Genomic DNA, 21,404 nt, shown 5'->3' with positions numbered 1-21,404 from the left:
GTCATGGAACTTCGTTTTTTGCCACTGGGATCATGATGCCGTGGTGATGAAATCGATACTCTGAACAGAATTGTTTATGCGCTTTAATAGACGGTCCCACGTAATGTATACAGTTGCACCTCGTTAACACGTTTTTCCAACTATAACGTCATTGAATGCAGCGGATCCCCCTTCTCGAAGGATCCCACAGCTGCGGCGAATGCGCACTACAAGGCCATCTCTTTGAGAAAAATGCAGACCACTAGAAGGTAAGGAACAAGAAATTGTTCGTCGTGATCGCATAATACGATTCTCCGGTTTGTACGCATTTTTTTTCTTGCGGTTACGTGAAAAGCGGATCATAGTTGTTCTAGCGCGTGCTTCTGCAGCGACTGCGTCAGACTATTTATAAAAGAAACCTTTGCCTTCAGAGATTCGCAGAGTTATGCCAACCCCAGCAACTCGTGCGACAAGGACAGCGAAACTCCGTAACCAAGCTGTCACACCATTCGGAAATCGTAAGGGTCTGTTTTGCCTCTGCCGAAACTAGACTTTGCGAACGCTCCACTTTATCCGGTGCAAGTTCTTCGCTGTACCCAAGCTTTTTCAAGTGCTTCGCTGTATCGAGCGTGACACATCGGCACTCTTCTCTATATCCGACTCATGTTCCTGCGTGCGGCGCCGGCTCTACACCGGCGCCGGCGTCCGGCTGCGCGTTCCGACGGCCTGTTCGGTTCGGTTACTTGTTAGGTGATAGGTTAGGGGCTGTTATTTAGTGACAGCTAATCGCCGATGCCGGTGTGAAGTTGCGCGTTCCGACGCGTCCTGTTAGGTTAGGTTAGGTTTGGTTTCTAGTTAATACTTAGGTTACAGGTTGCTGGCTGCTATTTTAGTGAAAGCTCATCACCGACACCGGCGTTAGGGTGCGCGTTCCGACGGGTCCCGCTAGGTTAGCTTCCTGAATCATCCCTGAATTGTCCTTCGTAGCACTGTGTGCAATACGAACTTTTTCTCGCATGTTTATTTCTATTAGTAGCTCATTAGAATTCTTTTTTCTCTTGCCATGTCACTGTCCCGACTTGCTGACCTCTGTTGACTTGATATGTTCTGTTAAATCTAACAAAATTCTCAATAATAATCACCACAATAATCATCATCTGCCTTGCTTGCGTTTCCTTTCTTGAAAACGCTGCGCTCGCTACTTTCCTGTCGAGAATGCTGTGTCACGCTGATAACGCGCATGTAATTCGCGACTTGGAAGTACCGGGGTCGCCGCATGAACGAAAGGAAATGTGGACAAGACAGATGACGATTATTGCATGTTGTGATTATTATTTTATTAGATCTAACAGAACATATCAAATCAATAGAGGTCAGCATGTAGCTGACTTCTTGTGTGGCAAGATACAACTTCACGGGTGAAATTTTGTTTAAGAGTGTAAAGTCTTAAAAAAGTTTACACCCTTTGAGTCGTATCTTGCCACGCAGCCATAAACGTCATCTGTCTAGTCCGCATTTCCTTCCTTTAACGCTGCGAGCCCGCTATTTCCAAATCACGAACGGCTTGCGCGTCATCAGCGTGACACAGCATTCTCAACAGGAAAGTATATAGAGCGAGCGCTGAGTTTTCAAGAAAGGAAACGCAAGCAAGGCAGATGACGGTTGTTGTTGCGGGACAACATAAGCCCCAAAGGGGCTTATCTTGTCCCTTTGTATCTTTGTATCTTTTGTCTCTTTGTATCTGTTTAACAGCGTACTACCAAGATCGAAGATGACGATTATTGTGCGCTGACAAGATAAGCCCCAAAGGGCGTAATCGATTTTTTTTTTTATTGACACGTGTACTTATCTTTATCGGGCAACCACGTTTCGCCGCTTAACAACTATAATCGCACAGCGAGGGACGCGCCTGCATGTATCCGACGTTTCTGGAAAGTTATCGATGCTTCTATCCGCGTGTCTGTTGTCGCCGAACCTTGTGTTATCAGATTTCATCGCGTGACACGAATGGTGTAGAACTTTGTGGAAGACACGCGGGTCCCATCAGTTAATCTGGAACATTCGACGACTGATCTATAAAAGCCGACGCGCTTGACCCGCTGATCAGATTTTCGACGATCGCCGACTGTGTTCGCCGCTATCGTTGTGCTTTAAGTGTAGCCTGTATTGTGGGCACAGGTTCGCCCAATAAAAGCTAGTTTTGCCTTTCACAGTACTGCTATAGTGTGTTCTCTCTTCACCGTCACTACCACGTGACATCTGGTGGAGGTGCGGGGTAGTGACGGTGAAGAGAGAACACAGTAGCAGTACTGTGAAAGGCAAAACTAGCTTTTATTGGGCGAACCTGTGCCCACAAAACAGGCTACACTTAAAGCACAACAATAGCGGCGAACACAGTCGGCGATCGTCGAAAATCTGATCAGCGGGTCAAGCGCGTCGGCTTTTATAGATCAGTCGTCGAATGTTCCAGATTAACTGATGGGACCCGCGTGTCTTCCACAAAGTTCTACACCATTCGTGTCACGCGATGAAATCTGATAACACAAGGTTCGGCGACAACAGACACGCGGATAGAAGCATCGATAACTTTCCAGAAACGTCGGATACATGCAGGCGCGTCCCTCGCTGTGCGATTATAGTTGTTAAGCGGCGAAACGTGGTTGCCCGATAAAGATAAGTACACGTGTCAGTATGTATAAAGCTGCACGAATTGTCTAGTGCGTGGTTTGGGATGCTGGTGAAACGTCGCCCGCTATACCACGTACCTGTATATACATACGTGGGAGCTCTGCCAAGCTTACGCCCGCGCGCATTCCGAAGTTTGAGAAACAAACAAACAGGCCGCAGACCTTCATGTCGCAGATTCATTATCAGCTGCGACATGGAAGTCATGCCTGAACGCGCCCTGCAGCAGACGTAGAGCACAGTCCGTCAGTACCTAACGATAACGTGGTGCAATAAATCCAAACCTGCGATATGCGCGTTTGTTGTTGTTTACGTGTGGGAAGAAAAGTCTGCGGAGGTCGTAAGTCTCGCGTTTGCGCAGACTCCCGAACTGACGTACATTGTCAATTTCAGCGGTGTTTGCATTTTTTCGCATGCAAATCAGAGAGGGCGCAGTTGCACTGTGGTCAGCCAATCAGGGCTGAGAATATGGCTGAATTCGAATGTCCAGAATAACACTTGCGTGCTCGCACAAAATGAGAAAAAGAAGAAAAAGGAATCAGGTAATCAAATAAATAGGCAAGATAAGCCTAATAACCTTACGTGTTGGGTGTGAGAGAAGAGGGCTTGTAATTAACGGTTTAATAACGGACTACCGAAGCGAATTTTGCGGTGGCTGGAATATGTTTGGGAACGTCAACCGCGGGCTCCATCGTGAGAAAGAATGAAACAAAACATGCACAATATAAACGCTTGGTCATGTGCGCTAGTGGTGACAAAGGTGTCGCGCGGATTGCGTCAGGGCTCGGCAAATTATGCGGTGGTCCCACGCGCAACAGGTGCGATGACAGGTGCTCCTGTCGTTGCGAAAGTGCGAACAAATGGCTCCTCCGAATGCGTATACGCTGCTGTGCGGGCTCTACCGCATCTTTAAGTGGTCTACGTATACGTTTGCATACCTGCCAATGACGACTCTACACCGAATATTCCAAACCGTCTTCGCAACAGTCTTTACAAATTTGGACACGTGTTACGATTTTACGAATGTGACGTGCACGTCAAGTCGTAAGTTGGCGAAAACGTTTCGCTCGTCGTCGGTCCCCGAACGTATGCCATCGGAATTCCTCTGGCGAAACACTATAAAAAAAAGTTTACACCCTTTGGGGCGTATATCTGCCACACAACGATAATCGTTATCTGTCTTGCCCGCATTTCCTTTCTTGAAAACGCTGTGCTCGTTACTTTCCTGTCGAGAATGTTCTATCGTGCTGATAACGCGCATGCCGTTCGTGACTGGGAAGTACCGGGCTCGCAGCGTTAAAGAAAGGAAATGCGGGCAAGACGGATGACGATTATCGTTGCACTCTTAGAAAAGTTTACACCCTTTGGGGCGTATCTTGTCCCACAACAATAATCGTCATCTGTCTTGCCCGCGTTTCCTTTCTTTAACGCTGCGAGCCCGGTACTTCCCAGTCACGTACGGCATGCGCGTTATCAGTGTGACGCAGCATTCTCGACAGGAAAGTAGCGAGCGCCGAGTTTTCAGGAAAGGAAACGCCAGCAAGGCAGATGACGATTATTGTTGTGGGACAAATACACACCCCAAAGGATGCAACCATTTTAAGTGTGTGTGTGTGGCAGATATACGCCCCAAAGGGTGTAAACCATTTTTAGAGTGTAGTGCGAGTGGCGCAGTCCCGATACGCATGCGCAGACTTGCTTTCTTTTGAATCATGACGAATGAAATTGCTCTTTTTTACACCCATTCAATATAACACACTTGTCACACACGACGTTGACGAACACTTTTTAACAATAGATTTGAGCATACGTTCGGTTTCAAACAAAAGCGATAAACTAACGTGCTTGCTGGCGAGCTTCGCTGGCTTCGCTTGCTCCGCCGATGTCATCTTGTTATATGAGACTTGGTGTACCGCTACGACACTGACGTCATCTAATATATTCCGGATGCACACCTCATTTGTTTTCCTTAACCGCATCATACAAAGCGCGGCGTAGGACATCGCACTTCTCGCTAAGGATTGTAACTCGTGTTCAATTATTACCCGACCACTGTCGGAGCAATGAGAACATTCAGACAGTTCCGGTTCAGTCTTCACGGCTCACCTTATGTGATGTGATGTGATGTGATAACTTTATTTCGAATCCGGCGATTGGGAGGCCCGGGCCTGGGGCCGCCTAGATGGCCACTGGGAGCTGTTGCTCCCGTGCGGCTTCCTTGGCTCGCTGGACACCCCAAAGTTGGTCTTGGAGTTCCGAGCTGAGCAGCACGGCCGACCACCGCGCCCGTAGATTTTCTGGGGAGACTGCCATTTTATTTTGGTATATTTTACATCCCCATCAGTTGCAAACTTATCGTCCCCCCCCCCCCCCCATGGTGATCTCGCCGATTTCTTTTCGTGTATTTCAACGCACAGCTACTTTTCTATCCCAAAATTACTTGAGTTCTTTAGGCGGAGACTTCTTCAACATTGATATGAATAGTCACAGCGCTGATCATGAACAAATGTTACATTATACCCTCCAAACCGCGGGCCTCGAAAACGTAATCGACAAATCCAACACGAGTTACAGCATTCCTCGTCATCGGTATTAGACCTAATTATTACTAATCATGGCAATGTATTTCGCTCTGGCCCCCTTGCCATGAACATTAGTGATCACTTGCCCGTCTTTATAAGTGCAGAAAAACATTATGGTCCCAAAGGCCATAACAATATAGGCTGCCGCTAGCAAATCTCGCCGTATAGACTTGATGTTATTTCATATATAGCCTTGATATTGGAACAATGTTTACAACAAATCCACTTCTGAATAAGCCTACCCAGAGTTTAATTGGATTTTTTTTTCCGATTTATAATGAACGTTCTCTTCCTTCATGCTAAAGCTACAAGGAAGGCACGGAAACCTTGGATGACGCCTCGCGCTATCCGCCTTGGGAGAAAAAGAAATACAAATTGCTTGCCACATTATAAGAACCGAAGAACCGAAAGATCATGAACAGCAGGTTGCCATTATCCCTCAAGAGAAAAGTGTATAATAGCTGTGTCTTACCAGTACTCACCTACGGGGCAGAAACCTGGAGGCTTACGAAAAGGGTTCTACTCAAATTGAGGACGACGCAACGAGCTATGGAAAGAAGAATGATAGGTGTAACGTTAAGGGATAAGAAAAGAGCAGATACGGTGAGGGAACAAACGCGAGTTAATGACATCTTAGTTGAAATCAAGAAAAAGAAATGGGCATGGGCAGGACATGTAATGAGGAGGGAAGACAACCGATGGTCATTAAGGGTTACGGACTGGATTCCAAGGGAAGGGGACGGCAGAAAGTTAGGTGGGCGGATGAGATTAAGAAGTTTGCAGGGACGACATGGCCACAATTAGTACATGACCGGGGTTGTTGGAGAAGTATGGGAGAGGCCTTTGTCCTGCAGTGGGCGTAACCAGGCTGCTGCTGCTGCTGCTGCTGCTGCTGCTGATGATGATGATGATGAACCGGAGGATTTAAAACAGTGCAGCTTCGATCTGCTAAGAAATGCCACTGTAACAGCTTGTTATGGAAGAAATTGTTCACATAGACCAAAACAAAACTAGAAACACTATAATTCGCGTTTTAACATCAATAAGCAGTCTAAAGCAATAGCTAGTTTAACCGTCAACGGAAAAGAGTTAGCAGGCTCACTTTTAGCAAGTGCATTTAATAAGTTCTTTTCGGAAGTTGGGCGATAGCCGCTACAGCAGCGGTGTCTTCGAACTCTTAGGTGAAAGGGCACAGGAGACCGTATATTCCTTGACCCGACAGGGAAGAGTGACGCGTCTACTATTCGTAATGGCCTCAGAGATACGTCAAGGCTCGATCCTCTAAACATTCAAAGCCTGCCTGTAAAATGCGCATGCTCTCATTAATTGCGCCGTGCCTTGCCTATGTTTACAAGATTATACTGACGACAGGAAAGTTGTGCAGCTGTCAGCTGATGTGCAGCTGTCAAGAGTCACGACCATTTATAAGAAAGGCGATAAAAACGTTCTGAGAAATTACAGAGCTATTTCTACCCTCCCATCTTTTCTTTAATAGGTCTACAGCGAGTTAATAATTATCGTCTTTCCAAATTTCTTCTGAAGCTTACAGTTTATAGCTGACTCTCAACACGGTTTCGCTAAACGTAGATCCATCGAACACTTGCTCAATTAAGAGGAATACGTACCCCAAGATATTAAAACACAGCTTTCCACTATAAAGGCATGTTTATATAGGCCTTATGTATGGGCCTTCGGTACGCTTAACCGTAACACTATTTCTTGTTAAACTTGAGCATTACGACCTAATTGTCTGCTGTCCACGATAGCACATCACTTCCATTGGTACCCATTCAGGATCCCCAACAGACTGTGATTTACCTGCCCAACCCATTAAATTGTTTGCCAAAGTTCATTTTAATGCAACAGTATTCTTTAAGAACTTCCCCCAGTTTGCTGTATGTATGTATGTATGTATGTATGTATGTATGTATGTATGTATGTATGTATGTATGTATGTATGTATGTATGTATGTATGTATGTATGTATGTATGTATGTATGTATGTATGTATGTATGTATGTATGTATGTATGTATGTATGTATGTATGTATGTATGTATGTATGTATGTATGTATGTATGTATGTATGTATGTATGTATGTATGTATGTATGTATGTATGTATGTATGTATGTATGTATGTATGTATGTATGTATGTATGTATGTATGTATGTATGTATGTATGTATGTATGTATGTATGTATGTATGTATGTGTATGTATGTATAAAAAAGCAGAAACTAAAACCGTTCGTGGTTCGATCGGTCGGTCGCGCGACGCTAAGCACATCTGCACGACTGTATATGTCCCAAAATTGGCAACACAATAACATTCCAAAGCATGTTCAGGTTAAGGGCCTAAAATGGCGGCGCCCAGCAAAGTCTATTTAAAATCGTCTGCATCTCAGACAGCGCACGACAGACGACTACGGTCCTTCGTCGCAAAGCGCAGGCGTATAGGTATATATGCGTCACGCTAACCTTTATCGCTTGCGATGTGGTCACGGGCAACAGGAAGCTATATGGAACATCAACAAAAGAGATATGCGATAAAGAAATGACTAAATATTCCTTTCGTGTCTATTTAAGCAAGGGTTAAGTTCAAGGTTCTTCCTTTTTCTTTTTTTTTATCCGGCGGCCAGCGACGTATGCCGTGCCTTTTTGCTCGTAGGGAGACCACGCGAAGGCAGCGTGATCGACAACTCCACCGGAAGGCACGTTCTCGTGTCCGCCCAATCTTTACTAATGCATCGATATTTTGCTTCTCTCTTGTCGCCTGCGACGTCCTTCCTACGCTTTGGGGAGCGTGACTCGTCTGTCCCTGGTAAATCGATACGAAACGCCCGTGACGCAATGCCCGTTACTATAGCGTCCAGTGCACCGCCCTGTCTGGCGGCGCGTATCGTCTGCTGGCGCGTATAGTATGCTAGCAGACGACGGGCCGGGCCGCACCCAAGAAACGGCTTGTTTTGTTGTTTTGTGCATCTCTCTCGGAAAGCCTTAGAAATTAGAGAACTTAAGGTGCGCTTGTGTGTGAATTAAAGCCATGTGCCTCGACAACTTTTATCAATGACACACTCTAATTACACTGGTCTCTTTCGAGTGCTTTCGCGGAGCAGTTTACATTCGGCCGATTGAAAACCGAATGCTTGGAACACATTCGATCTCCTGGTTCATTCAGCGCGCCGTGCCCTAGCATCTCAGAGCGGATCGGAGGCGCTCTCCCCTAATTCGACCTGGTAGCGCGAGCGAGAACCGGCAGAATCTCGGTCACGTGACTTGCTCCGGGAGCACCTGTATACGTTCGGCTGTGTTAGTCTCTCCCTGGTTTCAAAACTCGAGAGGGAGCTCGGCACCGCTTGGAAACTGAGTTGGAGGGCGGTGGGAACCAGTCGAATGTACCATAAGACTTCTCCACTTGTTCTCGTCAGTGAAGTCTATATATAAGGGATAGGAAGGGGAGGCGGTTCCCCGAAATTCGACCGATATATATATATATATATATATATATATATATATATATATATATATATATATATATATATATATATACGACTACTATTTGGGGACAAAATACAACCCAAAAGGTGTAAAGCTTTTTTAGAGTGTACACTCTACACTCTTAGAAAAAATTTACACCCTTTGGGGCTTACCTTGTCCCACAACGATAACCGTCATCTGTCTTGGCCGCGTTTCCTTTCTTAAACGCCGCGAGCCCGGTACTTCCCAGTCACGAACGGCATGCGCGTTATCAGCGTGACGCAGCATTCTCGACAGGAAAGTAGCGAGCGCCGAGTTTTCGAGAGAGGAAACGCAAGCAAGGCAGATGACAATTATTGTTGTGGGACAAATATACACCCCAAAGGGTGCAACCGTTTTAAGAGTGTGTAAAAACGGTTGCACCCTTTGGGGTGTATATTTGGCACACAACGATAATCGTCATCCGTCTTGCCCGCATTTCCTTTCTTTGACGCTGCGAGCCCGGTACTTCCAAGTCACGAACGGCATGCGCGTTATCCGCATGACAGAGCATTCTCGACAGGAAAGCAGCGAGCGCAGCGTTTTCCAGAAAGGAAAAGCATGCAAGACAGATGACGATTATCGTTGTGTGGCAGATATACACTCCAAAGGGTGCAACTGTTTCTAGAGTGTACACATCAGGCCTGAACGTGCCATCTCAGGTGGATGTGCTTGCCATACCAATACGAATTCTCCCCGCACTGAGCAACCTAAACGAGCGTTCCACCGGCAGCGAGCCGGGAGTTGTTTTCGTTCCGACCGCGTGGTGGCAACGGTCCAAACTTCGCAACCGCATTGTGGCGCGGGCGAGCGGTCACCGACGAAGGCCCGCCAAGCCGAACGAGCGAAGAACCTCGCGTCGGGGAGCCGACCATGCGTCGCATTCGACTGCGCCTCGTCAGCCCTCGGGTGGGCTCGATTTTTCGAGCGGTCGCCATCGAATAGGATTAGATTAGATTATGGCGTTTTACGTGCCAAAACCACTTTCTGATTATGAGGCACGCCTTAGTGGAGGACTCCGGAAATTTCGACCACCTGGGGTTATTTAACGTGCACCTAAATCTAAGCACGCGGGTGTTTTCGCATTTCGCCCCCATCGAAATGCGGCCGCCGCGGCCGGGATTCGATCCCGCGACCTCGTGCTCAGCAGCCCAACACCACAGCCACTGAGCAACCACGGCGGGTGCCATCGAATAACGAGCAACAGTTGTACGCAACGGTCCGCGGGGAAGAGGTATACAGTCGCGATTGAAATGGTGTACTGACGCGCATTTTCGCCCCAGTTGTAGAATCTATATACTCTACGGCTGCGGACGCCATACGCAGCCGCGGCCGGAGTAGAAGAGAGGATGCACGCTCACCTGCACCCCCCTTCCCCTTCACGCGCGCCTGAAGACGGCGCGCATCCTCCCCGCCTTCCTCCCACTCGCGCGCGAGAAGTCGCCGCCGCATCAAGGAGTCGTCCCTCTCGGCTCACCCTCTCATGGCTCACCCTGGCACCTACATAACACAACGCTCGACCGCGATCTTACGGGACTTGAACCTCATACGGAACCTCAAGCTGGCGTCAACGCCGACGAAAGCGGAATCTGCCTGGAGTGTATTAAATACAATTGTCATCGAAAAAAAAATGGCCAGGCTTAGCTTGGTTAAGCCAAGAATGCGTTGCGTATTGCACGAGTTGGGGCCCAGCTTTTCCTCCGGCTGTCGTGACGTCACGTCACGTGGTTGCGCTAAAGGTCAATGGTGGCTGCCCGGCCGCGCCCAAGGGCTGAACTGAGCGATTGCAATATGCAACGCATAATAAAACGAGTACACGCAAGCACAGCACTTCGAGCCTTAAAGGGACACTAAAGGGAAACAATAAATCAGTGTAGACTAATAAATCATTGTTTGAGAACCCTGCAGGCAGTCATTTCAAGAAAATAGTTTGAATATTAGATGAGAAAATGAAGGTCCAAGTATCAGTATTTGAATTTTGCGCCGAAACGCCAGCGCCGGTACGTCAGCGTGACGTCAGGGATTCCAAAGTTTGTTTTCGCATTTGGGCCGCGTTGGCTGAATAAAGGTTCCCGAAACTTGGGATGTTTAATATTTGGTTCCTTTAAAACACAATGTAGTCAATCTGTACCGCTATATATAATTAGTAGGCCCTAGAAGATGCCATCAAAATCCATGACGTCACAGCCCCCAGGTGCGGGAACTTAAGTAGGTGTCGCCACCCGTATTTCGTTCTTGCGCTTTTTCTGGCTTACCAAGCGTCTTATCGTTGTAAGGGTGGTGTTTTTGGTGTTGTAGAACGGTGATTTACTGATGCAGAAGAAATCACTTTTCACTTTAGTGTCCCTTTAAGCAGATCTAGTTGTGAGACAGCATGGGACTGCGTTCGCCAGCCGAAGACGCAGAAAGCATCATCGCCGCATGCAACAGCACACGCGGGCGCGGAAGAAGGAGAGGCGAGGACGAGGAAAAGAAATAAGGCAGCATGGGCGGCTCGGGCTCGCGCGCTGCATCCACGGCCCATCGGCCCGTACCGCCTCCGCCGCAGCAGGCCCGCTCCGACGCTCTGGCCCTGAGCTCGGCGCCCCGGTCGGGACCGCTGCTGGTGCCCGGCTACGCCATGTTCTTCCGGCGCGCATGGAGCAGGCTGCGCAAGGCGCCGGCGTCGACCGCCGCGGCCCCCTACGCGTCGCCCGCGGACCTCCGCGACGCCGGAGTCGACCAGCAGTCGACCGGCAGCGCTTCGACGGCGGCCGAGGACAGCGGCAAGGCCCCGGGAGGAGGTCCCTCGGCGAGGGCCACGTCCTTGATGGGCGTCGTCATGTCCTCCGCGGCGGAGGAGAGGATACGGTGGCGCAGGTGAACACTTTTGTCTCGCCACCTGGACGTGCTTAATGTTCGCTCTAGAAAAATCCCTAGACAGATCTTGCGCTATGGTGTCTACGGGAGCTTCTGGTATCGGTTCCGCCAACCAGAGTTACTGGAGCACCAGCGAAGAACCCGGCAACAGTACGCTCCACCACACAAACTACTGAGGAGGCGCAGAAATATAGAAGAATGCAGACGGATACATACCCACATTTGGGTAGATACCATAAAATAAGCCCAACCTTGTACACTAACTCTTGCCCGTGGCGCGGCTCATGGCCTTCATTGCCTCACGTAACATGGGAGTGCGCCAAAAGACGTCATGCCATTAATTCACCTTTGGTACTCACCTTGCTAAGGGAGCCCTGGGAGGCCATCCTCGCTCTTGCTGACCTCGAGGCCCAGAAGGGCCTCTTGGACCAAGCTGGGCGGGTCGCGATGGCCACTGGAGTCTTGGGATAGGGACCCACCCTGCACCGCTCCGTTCCGCCACTTTTTTTTTTTTGCCTCATCAATAAATGTTTTATTCCATTCCATTCCGTACAAGGAATACTACAGGGAAACCTGTTAGCTGAAGTGTATGGTAGCCTATCGTAGATGAACGATTGCAGCAGCTGCAGAGTTCCATCTCAGTAATCTTAGCTGTTAGCCCTACGGCCAACGCGGGTTGACTCAAGTGTGGCAGAAGTTACACGAAGGACGCGCAGCTGTAGCTGGTGATGACAACGTAAGAATATCGTTCGAGCTCCACCCTCAAAACCTTCTCTGTGACACCGCGCTCCAACCTAAGCGTAACTGCGTGGCCTCCAACACCGCACCTTGGCGCCGGTGGGATCTCGAAGGCCACGCAGAAAGACGTCGGCATTCGAAGAAATCCAAGTATTCCCCATGACGTCGTGCAAATGAGCGAACGTAATTGGCTGGCGAATCTGGACAGCGCGGTGTGCATTTGCCACCGGGTTCGTAGGGTAAACACTGACTTTAGCGCCCAGTGTGCATGTCGTCTAATGGTTCGGGTCTCGCGACGCGTCCTTCCGTAAACTGTTCACGAGTGGACCGAAACAGCTGGACGCCGCTCGTTCAGTCGCATCGAGGGATACGTGTCGATCGACTACGCAACGATGTGTTGAGATAAGCAGTGGCGGATATACTTTTCGTGAACGTATATCCCAGTCATAGTGTTCTTATGCACAATAGCGCGCGTTAGTGATTGGAATTCATCAACTAGACCAGAAATTTCAAACATCGTTGTCGAAGAGAAGTGTCGTCTGCTCTTTTCGCATACACCGATTCGTTTCAAATATGCAGCTTAACTGTCCACGCGGTGTTCCAGCGAACGTTAGCCGACGAAAAAGAAAACAAAATGGATTAAGAAAACACGGCGGAAGGTATACGATTCTAAAACCTGCAGCGTTCTATCATCGGTTCTCTGACGATCGAATACCGTATAGGTCTCATAACTGTATCTTAAGTTTCTCCTCCCTCCACCCCCCCTTCAACATCTTCGCTATAGCGTTAGTTGTATCACACGGTGTACCGAACAGTTAACCTCCGTTGTATCGCATAGGAACGGCCGAGACCGCCGAAGAAGTTGGGGCTTCCGTAAACTGAAGACCAGGAGTGACTCGGCCGTCTCTAGTCCCGAGGACCCGGCTAGTCAGAAGGCGCCCACAAACGTCGCGGCAGACGTCGCCGGCGCCTTAGCAGAAGGCTCGCCGCGAAGTCCGTCTGCCAACAAGCCCGGACTGTCACCCGCGGGGACTCTCGACCCCACCACAGTCATCGGTGCGACGGCTGGAGCAGACGACTACGCCTGCCTCGCAGAAGACGACATCAATTGGTCCACCGGCTACGTCAAGCTTTGCTACATGCCGGACGCTCTCAACCAAGGTCGTATGTTCGCTGCTAACTGTGCATCACTTTTTTTTTTTTTTAGTGCGGCAACGTTTTCTTTTGAGAACCCTTACACACGCTGGGCTTGCGCCCTCTAAAGCATCTGACGCAGGCTATATACAGATTAAGAGAGGAAGCTTCTCGCAGAAACATATCTCAAAGTTTGCACGCGAAAGTTGGAATCGGCTAACACAAAACAGGGGTGTAATTGGCGATCGCTGGAGAGGTCTTCGTCCTGCAGGGGACACAAAATATGCTGCTGCTGTTGATGATGATGATAATTATATGCGAGATAACGATGAGCGTGCCAACCCCCGGGGAACTTCGCTTTAACATGTTCCCGCGTTAGAACTGTTCGTATAAAGAACAGCAACTAGGCCCGTGAAGGCGGCCATCCGATATGACATGCTGCACTTACGAGTTCGAAAGTGCCTTGCAGATGCGATACTCCAGATATCAAGTTTCAGTTAAACAGAATGCAAACTGGGTGAGGTCCCAATTCCCCTCCCGTTGCAGAGTGCAGCTCGTTCCAGGACCTGCGCAAGGGTCTTGACGAGTGTCCCGCGACCACTGTGCAAAGCCAGGTGGTCGTGGAACGCCTGCAGAGCGTGGAGCAGCGGGTGAACCTCCGCGACGGCAGGTCTGTCTTCAGCGAGACCACTGAGCGTATATGCTACGGCCGGAAGACGGCGCGAGTCGTCTCGGAGGGCGACGCCTCCGCGGAACAGGCATGCGAACTCATGACCTTCGACGCCGACGGCTCCATGACGACGGCGGTCCTCCAGAGGTCCGTCGTCGTCCAGCAGAAGCGTTCCGGGACCGACTGTCCTGGATGGCAGACGTCTACGCCGGACACCGCCGACGAAGAGCGGACAGTTCTCGCGGTCCCGCAGCAGCAGGTCCTCCAGACGACCTCTACGACAACGGCCGGGGTGACGCCAGAACCGATCGAGACCCGTCGCTGCGGCAGCCTGTCCCCTACGGGGCCCGCGGTGGGAAACTACTGTCCGGTGGGTCTTCTGATCCAGCCCCACCAACAGCATCAGCAGCAGCGCCGACGTTGCTGGGGAAACGGCCTCTCCAACGACGACAACGGCAGGGGCGGTGCCGCGGTCCGGCGTCGGGACTCGGTTTTCGGCAGCGGCTCCTTCCTGTACGCCCTCAGGCACAGTCCCCCCGCAAACTTCCCGCCCCCGCACCCGCCCGCGACGTCCGAGCAGCAGCGCCAGCAGCAGTTCTGGTGCGGCGACCGCGGCAGTCTCGAGAACTACGCCGCCAGGGGAGACTTCAGCGGGCAGGCCGGCACCTGGCACAACCGTCACCGCCGCCACCGAGTTCCCAGAGCGGAACGGTGTTCCGGTTCCGCTGCGAGTTCCGAAGACGACGGCAGCGCCCTCGCGCGGAGGACGTCCTCGCGCCAGCGGTCGGGGACGGTCGCGGCGAAGGCGTCCTTCGACGACGGGGAGGTCGCGGACATCTTCATGTTCAGCGACGATGACGACGACCTCTGCGCGGAAGACCTCTGCGCGACCGACAGCGACCACGATCGCCCGGTGGTGGCGCCACCGATGCGGCCTGGCAACAACCACCACCACTTTGAGGTCGACCTCGGATCTCGAGAGACGGCCGCCGCAGCTGGGGGTCAAAGGAACGTCGAGGACGGTTCCGGGGACAACTCCTCGAGGATGATAGAGTTGGCGGTGCGCATCTGACGGGGTTGCAGTTCTGAGGGAGGAGAGTGAGAAAAAAAGAGTTTAGTTGTGCGAGCGCGAGTGCATTAAAAGAGAGTGTCTGTACCGTTGCCGAAAACAGGTGTACGTGTGTGTTTCAATGTACCTGCAACTATTTAGACGGGATCTGCTCCGTAATGTATCGCTACCTTTCGGATGCCTGGGTGTGTATTCACCAGTCGCCTATCAAGTGCAGCCGTTTGAAGCATAAGCTCCGGAGAAGCCGGAGAAACTAAGTAATGCTGTTCAGCGGGCAATCGGTGGCCTTCGTTGATGTTGACGCAATATAAACGGTATACACTACGAGATGACGTACACTACGAGATGACGCAGACACTACAAACGGTGGGCTGTACACCCATGCTGAAGTTTGCTTAACACATGACTACACGAGCAAGAACCAAATTTCAGTTAGTATCCTCTGACATTGTGGCTCACACCAACTGTGGGGGATTACATGCCCATGGAATCGGGTGGATAAGGGTTAATAAATGTAGCCGTCCATGTTTTATGTCGTTGGCGTCTTTCTCGCAGTGTCTCCTTCATATTGCGCTGGTGACATGAATGTAGAGCCAGAGGAACAACTCGAAAGTAATGCTGAAGCGGAATATAAGGTCGAACGCAAGCATTTGGCAAAAAAAGTTCGACATTCAGTTTCTCCGCAAATTGCAAACCGTACGAATATGCCTTTCGGCGGAGCAACAGTTGAGGCGAGAACGAGAGTGTGTGCGTGTGTGCGTGTAAGCGTGTGTGTATGTGTGTTGTCCATGCCAGTGATCATACTGCAGTCACAACTATGATTACTGCGATGTTCAAATGAACTGAAAGCAATCGCGCTGTTGTGGTAGTAAGGTAGGTAGCACCTGTTATAGACAGAAAGGTGACAACTCATACAGGTGACCACGAGGTGGGAAAAGTAAGTCATGGGAATGGCCGATAGATAATCATCAAATGAGATATCTTAATGCCGTTGCGCGTGAGGTCACTCGAGTGAAACACGAAGGCCTGCGCGTTCTTATTTTTCTTTCTTATTTTTGTGCCAAAGAAAAGCAAATAGCGTTTTGAAGGGATACCTTACCGATCGGTTTACACCTTCCGTTTAGTGCCCCTTCAAGGATGCCCTTCCTTTAGGATCTTTAGCATCACAGCGAAATGCGAAGGTTGTGGGTTCGGCTCCCACCTACGGCAAGTTGTTTTTTCATCCACTTTAAATTCCATTAATTTATCATTTCTTTATCTCCTTTATTCAGCACAAGTCATTTCCCCTATGTTGTCCTTGGTGTCAGTGTTTGTTGGCTTCTTACGATCTGCCCACTATACATCGGCGTTTCACGATGCTCTCCCCGGTCGCTGGACCTCGTTCGTACATCGTACGAAACATCGGCGCATGCGTGGCGGCGCACGTCCTATCCATATGTTGTGTGCGTTCGCGTCTGCGTCACGTAAACACCCACGTGACATCCGTTTCCGCTTTGAGAGATTCCCCCACGCGGGTCGGCGCGCCTTGTTGGCGATCGTGTTTCTAGGTTGGCCACCTTTTTGGAGAACGAAACTGGCAAGCGAGCCCCGTATGGTCACACACTACTCTGTCTCTGCAGTTGCGTGCAGTAATGGGTAAGCTACGGGCGTCTCGACCAATCAGGAGGGCCAACGCGACAAAAAAAAAAAAATGGCAGTGGCTTAGCTCGGTTATGCCAGGATATACGTAGCGAAAGCTAAGGCGTAGCATGGTTAGCCTTGGCTAACTTTGACTGCGAGTCCAGGTTAGTCTGGTTGTCTGGCTATGTTGCGGCGTTCAGCCAGTCGTTCGGCGCGCTGTTCGTCTGTTTCCTGGGCGATTCGTTTCCTCTTCATCTCGTTCCGATGTCGATTCCAGGCCTCCTCCTGCTTATCAGAATTGTCGCCGCCCATGCTGCCGCCTCAACTGTGGTTGCGGCGCACGCGAGCTCTCCTTTTCAATCCTCCGACATGTCCTCCGGCAATCCTCAAGACATCAGTCATGCGACGCAGCTGGCGAAGCGAGCGGAGGCGAACGCAACGACGAGGAACGCGGTGTGACGTCGTGTGCCTCCTCGGAGCAAGGCCACGGCGAAATCGCAAGTTCGCGGCCGGTAAAGCTTTCGCTTTAAAAAGCTATATCCGTTCACGCCTTGGTTGACCGCGCAAGCGCCTGCGTTAGTAGATATAGGTCTCGCAGCCTTGTCCCTGCTGCACGGAACCAGTAAGACCAAGCATATATGCAATGTTGCTGAACCTCTTTGACCGGTTTCATTCGGTTTATTTTTTATTTTATTTTTTTGTACGTGGCTCCACCGCTCTTTTCGTTGACGAGGCGTTCGCTTACAACTGATAGCCTTTAGAGCGTGGGTTGGGTTGTTTTTGTGCGGGGAACGGTGTTCGCGCGAACTAATCATAATGTTACGGCGAACACGCGGTGCGGCACAGGAGCGTCTGTATGAGGGTAGAGGACGGGAAGGGGGGCGGGGGCGCAGGAGAGCAAATACAGAAGAGAAGCGAATCAAGGTCGAAAGGCTGTAACGCCTTTCTTTCACGGTGCCTCCACTTCTCGTTCTTTTTCTTCTTTTTTTTCGCAGGTGGATGGCTGTTTCCAACTATAAAGCTGCTTACATTAGCGTCGCCATGACCACCTCTTAACCCTATCCGCACCCTCTCGTCCTTCCCTCCTCCCCCTTTCGTCATCTTGTCTACCAACTTCCAGAAGTACGCCGATCACCTTCTGCTTTTTCTTTTTGGCTACATTTATTTGTAAACTCTGTCGTTCGCTGCCACTCCCTGAAGACGCTCGCGTAGGAACAGGTGCGTTATACACGATTACGGGAAGTACACGCTCCGCGAACGTTATTCTGTGGTCATTTGGTCGACGTACAGATGAAAAAGGTGCCGCCTGCTCTTGCCCGCATTCGTAAATGTTTGCGCACCGCTTCAATAAGGCGGGGAGTGAATGGTCGCGCTGACGCCCACATATGGCTTTACGCGTCTTTCTTTCTTTCTTTCTTTCTTTCTTTCTTTCTTTCTTTCTTTCTTTCTTTCTTTCTTTCTTTCTTTCTTTCTTTCTTTCTTTCTTTCTTTCTTTCTTTCTTTCTTTCTTTCACTAAGTATCCGTTCCCTCGTAGCAGATGGTGCCGTGACGTCGTCTGCTGCAGCGCGAAGTGATCACGTGACATCGCCCAGCCCAAGCTCTCGCGCCTTCCCAGAAGTGCCAAATGCACCTCGCCTTTATTATTTACTTTATTTATTTATTTACTTTATTACGTTCATTATAACGTCATTTTCTCGTAGCGGCCGTGGTGCCGTGACGTCGTCTGCTGCAACCCGAAGTGATCACGGGATACTACCGAGCGCGGCCACTAATCCCATTCGCAGAAGTAAAGTGGAGAAGTTTATAGAGCAGAAGTGGGCCTTCGGAGTGCGCAGATTTCTGCCGCGAGATAACGCTTTGGGGCGCGACTTTTGTCGACCCCATGCTAACAGCGCTATAGCCTCGCTTAAAAGCAGACGCGACTTCTCTGAACGCCTTATCGCAGGTAAGTGCCAGATAACGCGTTGAGAGACGATGAAAGCATCAGCGGCAGCTTTCACAGACTGGCGCGGGCAGCGGTCAGCCTTGTTGTTCGTTATCGAGAAAAGGTGTTTATGAGAAGTCACCATGCAGTCTTCTTCGAACGTTCATCGGAACGTGGCTACGCAAACGATATCAGTCGCACAAAGTGCATAGTTTCGCAGAGGTATGTCTATATACATCGTATTCTTATTTGATCTTTTTAGACTGTAGAACATTTTTCAGAATCGCCTGCGGCAGAAAGCACATTTCTAGTCATCGAGCTCGATTTACTCGACGGGGCGGACATATAACTTGCACGAGAAATCGAAATCCATATTTGATTATTAACAACAATTCACTAATCATACTTCCAATTATTTACTGGAAGAATGTGAACGTTACACTAATCCACAAAGAGGAAGACGTTAAAGAATTGAAAAAAAATATAGTCCCATTAGCTTACTCCCGGTATTATAAAAAATGTTCACCAAGATAATTTCCAGTAGAATAAGGGCAACACTGGACTTCAGTCAATCAAGGGAACAGGCAGGTTTCAGAAAGGGATACTTTACAACGGATCACATCCATGTCATCAATCGGGTAACCGATAAATCCGCAGAGTACAATCAGCCTCTCTATATGGCTTTCATAGATTACGAAAATGCATCTGATTCAGTAGAAATACCACCAGTCATAGAGGCAATATGTAATCAAGGAGTAGAGGGCGCTTACGTAAATATTTTGGAAAATATCTACAGAGATTCCAATTCTACACAAGAAAAGTAGGAAGATACCTATAAAGAAAGGAGTCGGGCAAGGAGACACAATCTTTCCAATGCTATTCACCGCGTGCGATGCTTAGAAGTCATTCCATATAGTGGACATGCCTTTCAAGCTGGCCGGCTACAATTAGTAAATTACAATATGAGCTGTGGTGTAATTGATAAAATAAGTTGATTAGGTAAAGGAGGTTAATTAGTCGATAATGTATTTCGATTACTTGAGCGAGTAATGTTCGCGCCGCTTCTAGTAACTGTAGCTAAAGGACTTACGCTACACCTGCCACAGACGATTTTTGAAAATTATGTATAGTTAAAGAAACGCCCCCTATAGCGTTTCGTAGAGAACCATATTGCTGTTGGCGTATGGTGTATGCACATTCACGTACGCCTGCATAGAAGGTATAGTATAACTGACAGATCTACCCTTAAAGCAAAAGACTACCTGTCCTGCAGTGAACGTAAATTACAACGATGATGAACGTTGCCTCAAACCGTTCGAACGGTTATCTAACGAGAGCATTGCCGCATCTATTTCATACGCATCTCAACAGGCAATGTTCCGTCCCGAGCTAAAGGCACATCTTAACTTGCGTGCCTGGAGGGGGGGAAATATGAAGAAATTACAGCAGAACTCATCTCACGATGCCTGTGGACGGTAATGCGAATAGCAATCGAGCAGTGTAGCGACAGACCATATCCGTGCACTCGCGTCTATTTAAGACGTGCACTGTAAAATAATTTACACCCTAAAAAGTGAAAAGGGTGTAAATGTGTCTACAACTCACACCCTTAGGGTGTTATCTATATAACGGACACCCTCAGGGTGTGAGCTATAAACACAATTACACCCTTTTCACTTTTTAGGGTGTAAATTATTTTACAGTGTGTAGCGGTAATTCTGCGACTTTCGTTCGCTTCGGCTGTACGCCGCGTACTCCGATATCGTTCCACTTTGCTGCTGCCATTGTCGCCCGTAGGCACGGAGGCACGTCGACAAATGTACACACGACGTCGACGCAGCGACGATGGAACAATGACGAAGGAATTGTATCAGTGGAACGACAAAACCGCGTATAACGGCGACGGCATAGACAAGAATGAGATGTCGGTTCTTAAAGCCATTAAATGATGGGGTTTTACGTGCCAAAACCACTTCATGATCAAGAGGCACGCCGTAGTGGAGGACTCCGGAAATTTCGACCCCCCGGGGTTCTCTTTTAACGTGCACCTAAATCTAGGTATACACGGGTGCTTTCGCATTTCGTCCCCATCGAAATGCGTTCGCCGTGGCCGCGATTCGATCCCGCAACCTTCTGCTTGGCAGCCTAGCACCATAGGCACTGAGAAACCACGGCGCGGGTCCTTAAAGGTATGACGATGGTATAACAATGGCGACGTGAGGACAACGACCACACGAAGACAACGAGATGGAAGTTTGAACGACGATGGGAGCGTGACGATGACGCTACGACGACAACCGCAAGAAGAGGCGGAAATGACGACAACCGCGCGACCGAGACGGCACGACAATCATTGCCATGGCAACGGATGCCTATAATGACGTCTGTGCGACGACAACGCAAAACGTTGGCATGGCAACGGCGGCACGATCACGACTGAACGACGACGTCGCGATCACGATAGAGTGACGAACATGGACGTCGACGGAACGACGAAGGCGGTATGATGACGACTGTGTCACACCCTCGGCTAATTTACACCCGCGCGAGGGTGTAAGTTGGTCTATGACTACCACCACCCGCAAATGGTGTGAATCTGCCCGTAACTCCTCACCGGTAAAGGGTGT

The 21,404-nt window shown here is 49.5% G+C and overlaps 1 protein-coding gene across 1 annotated transcript; it reads left to right on the top strand.

Moving 5' to 3' along the window:
* The first annotated feature begins 11,212 nt into the window (after positions 1 to 11,212).
* LOC135913720 (uncharacterized) lies at positions 11,213 to 15,324 on the top strand. The gene is made up of 3 exons (XM_065446323.2): positions 11,213 to 11,621; positions 13,198 to 13,520; positions 14,040 to 15,324. The coding sequence occupies exons 1-3, from the start codon at positions 11,248 to 11,250 to the stop codon at positions 15,233 to 15,235; spliced, it is 1,893 nt and encodes a 630-aa protein (XP_065302395.1). The 5' UTR covers positions 11,213 to 11,247; the 3' UTR covers positions 15,236 to 15,324.
* Positions 15,325 to 21,404: the final 6,080 nt, after the last annotated feature.

Source organism: Dermacentor albipictus, chromosome 8 (assembly GCF_038994185.2).
Source record: "Dermacentor albipictus isolate Rhodes 1998 colony chromosome 8, USDA_Dalb.pri_finalv2, whole genome shotgun sequence".
In the NCBI taxonomy this organism is placed as follows: domain Eukaryota; kingdom Metazoa; phylum Arthropoda; class Arachnida; order Ixodida; family Ixodidae; genus Dermacentor; species Dermacentor albipictus.
The sequence above is the reverse complement of the archived record's forward strand: the minus strand, read 5'-3'. Positions and strand labels throughout refer to the sequence as shown.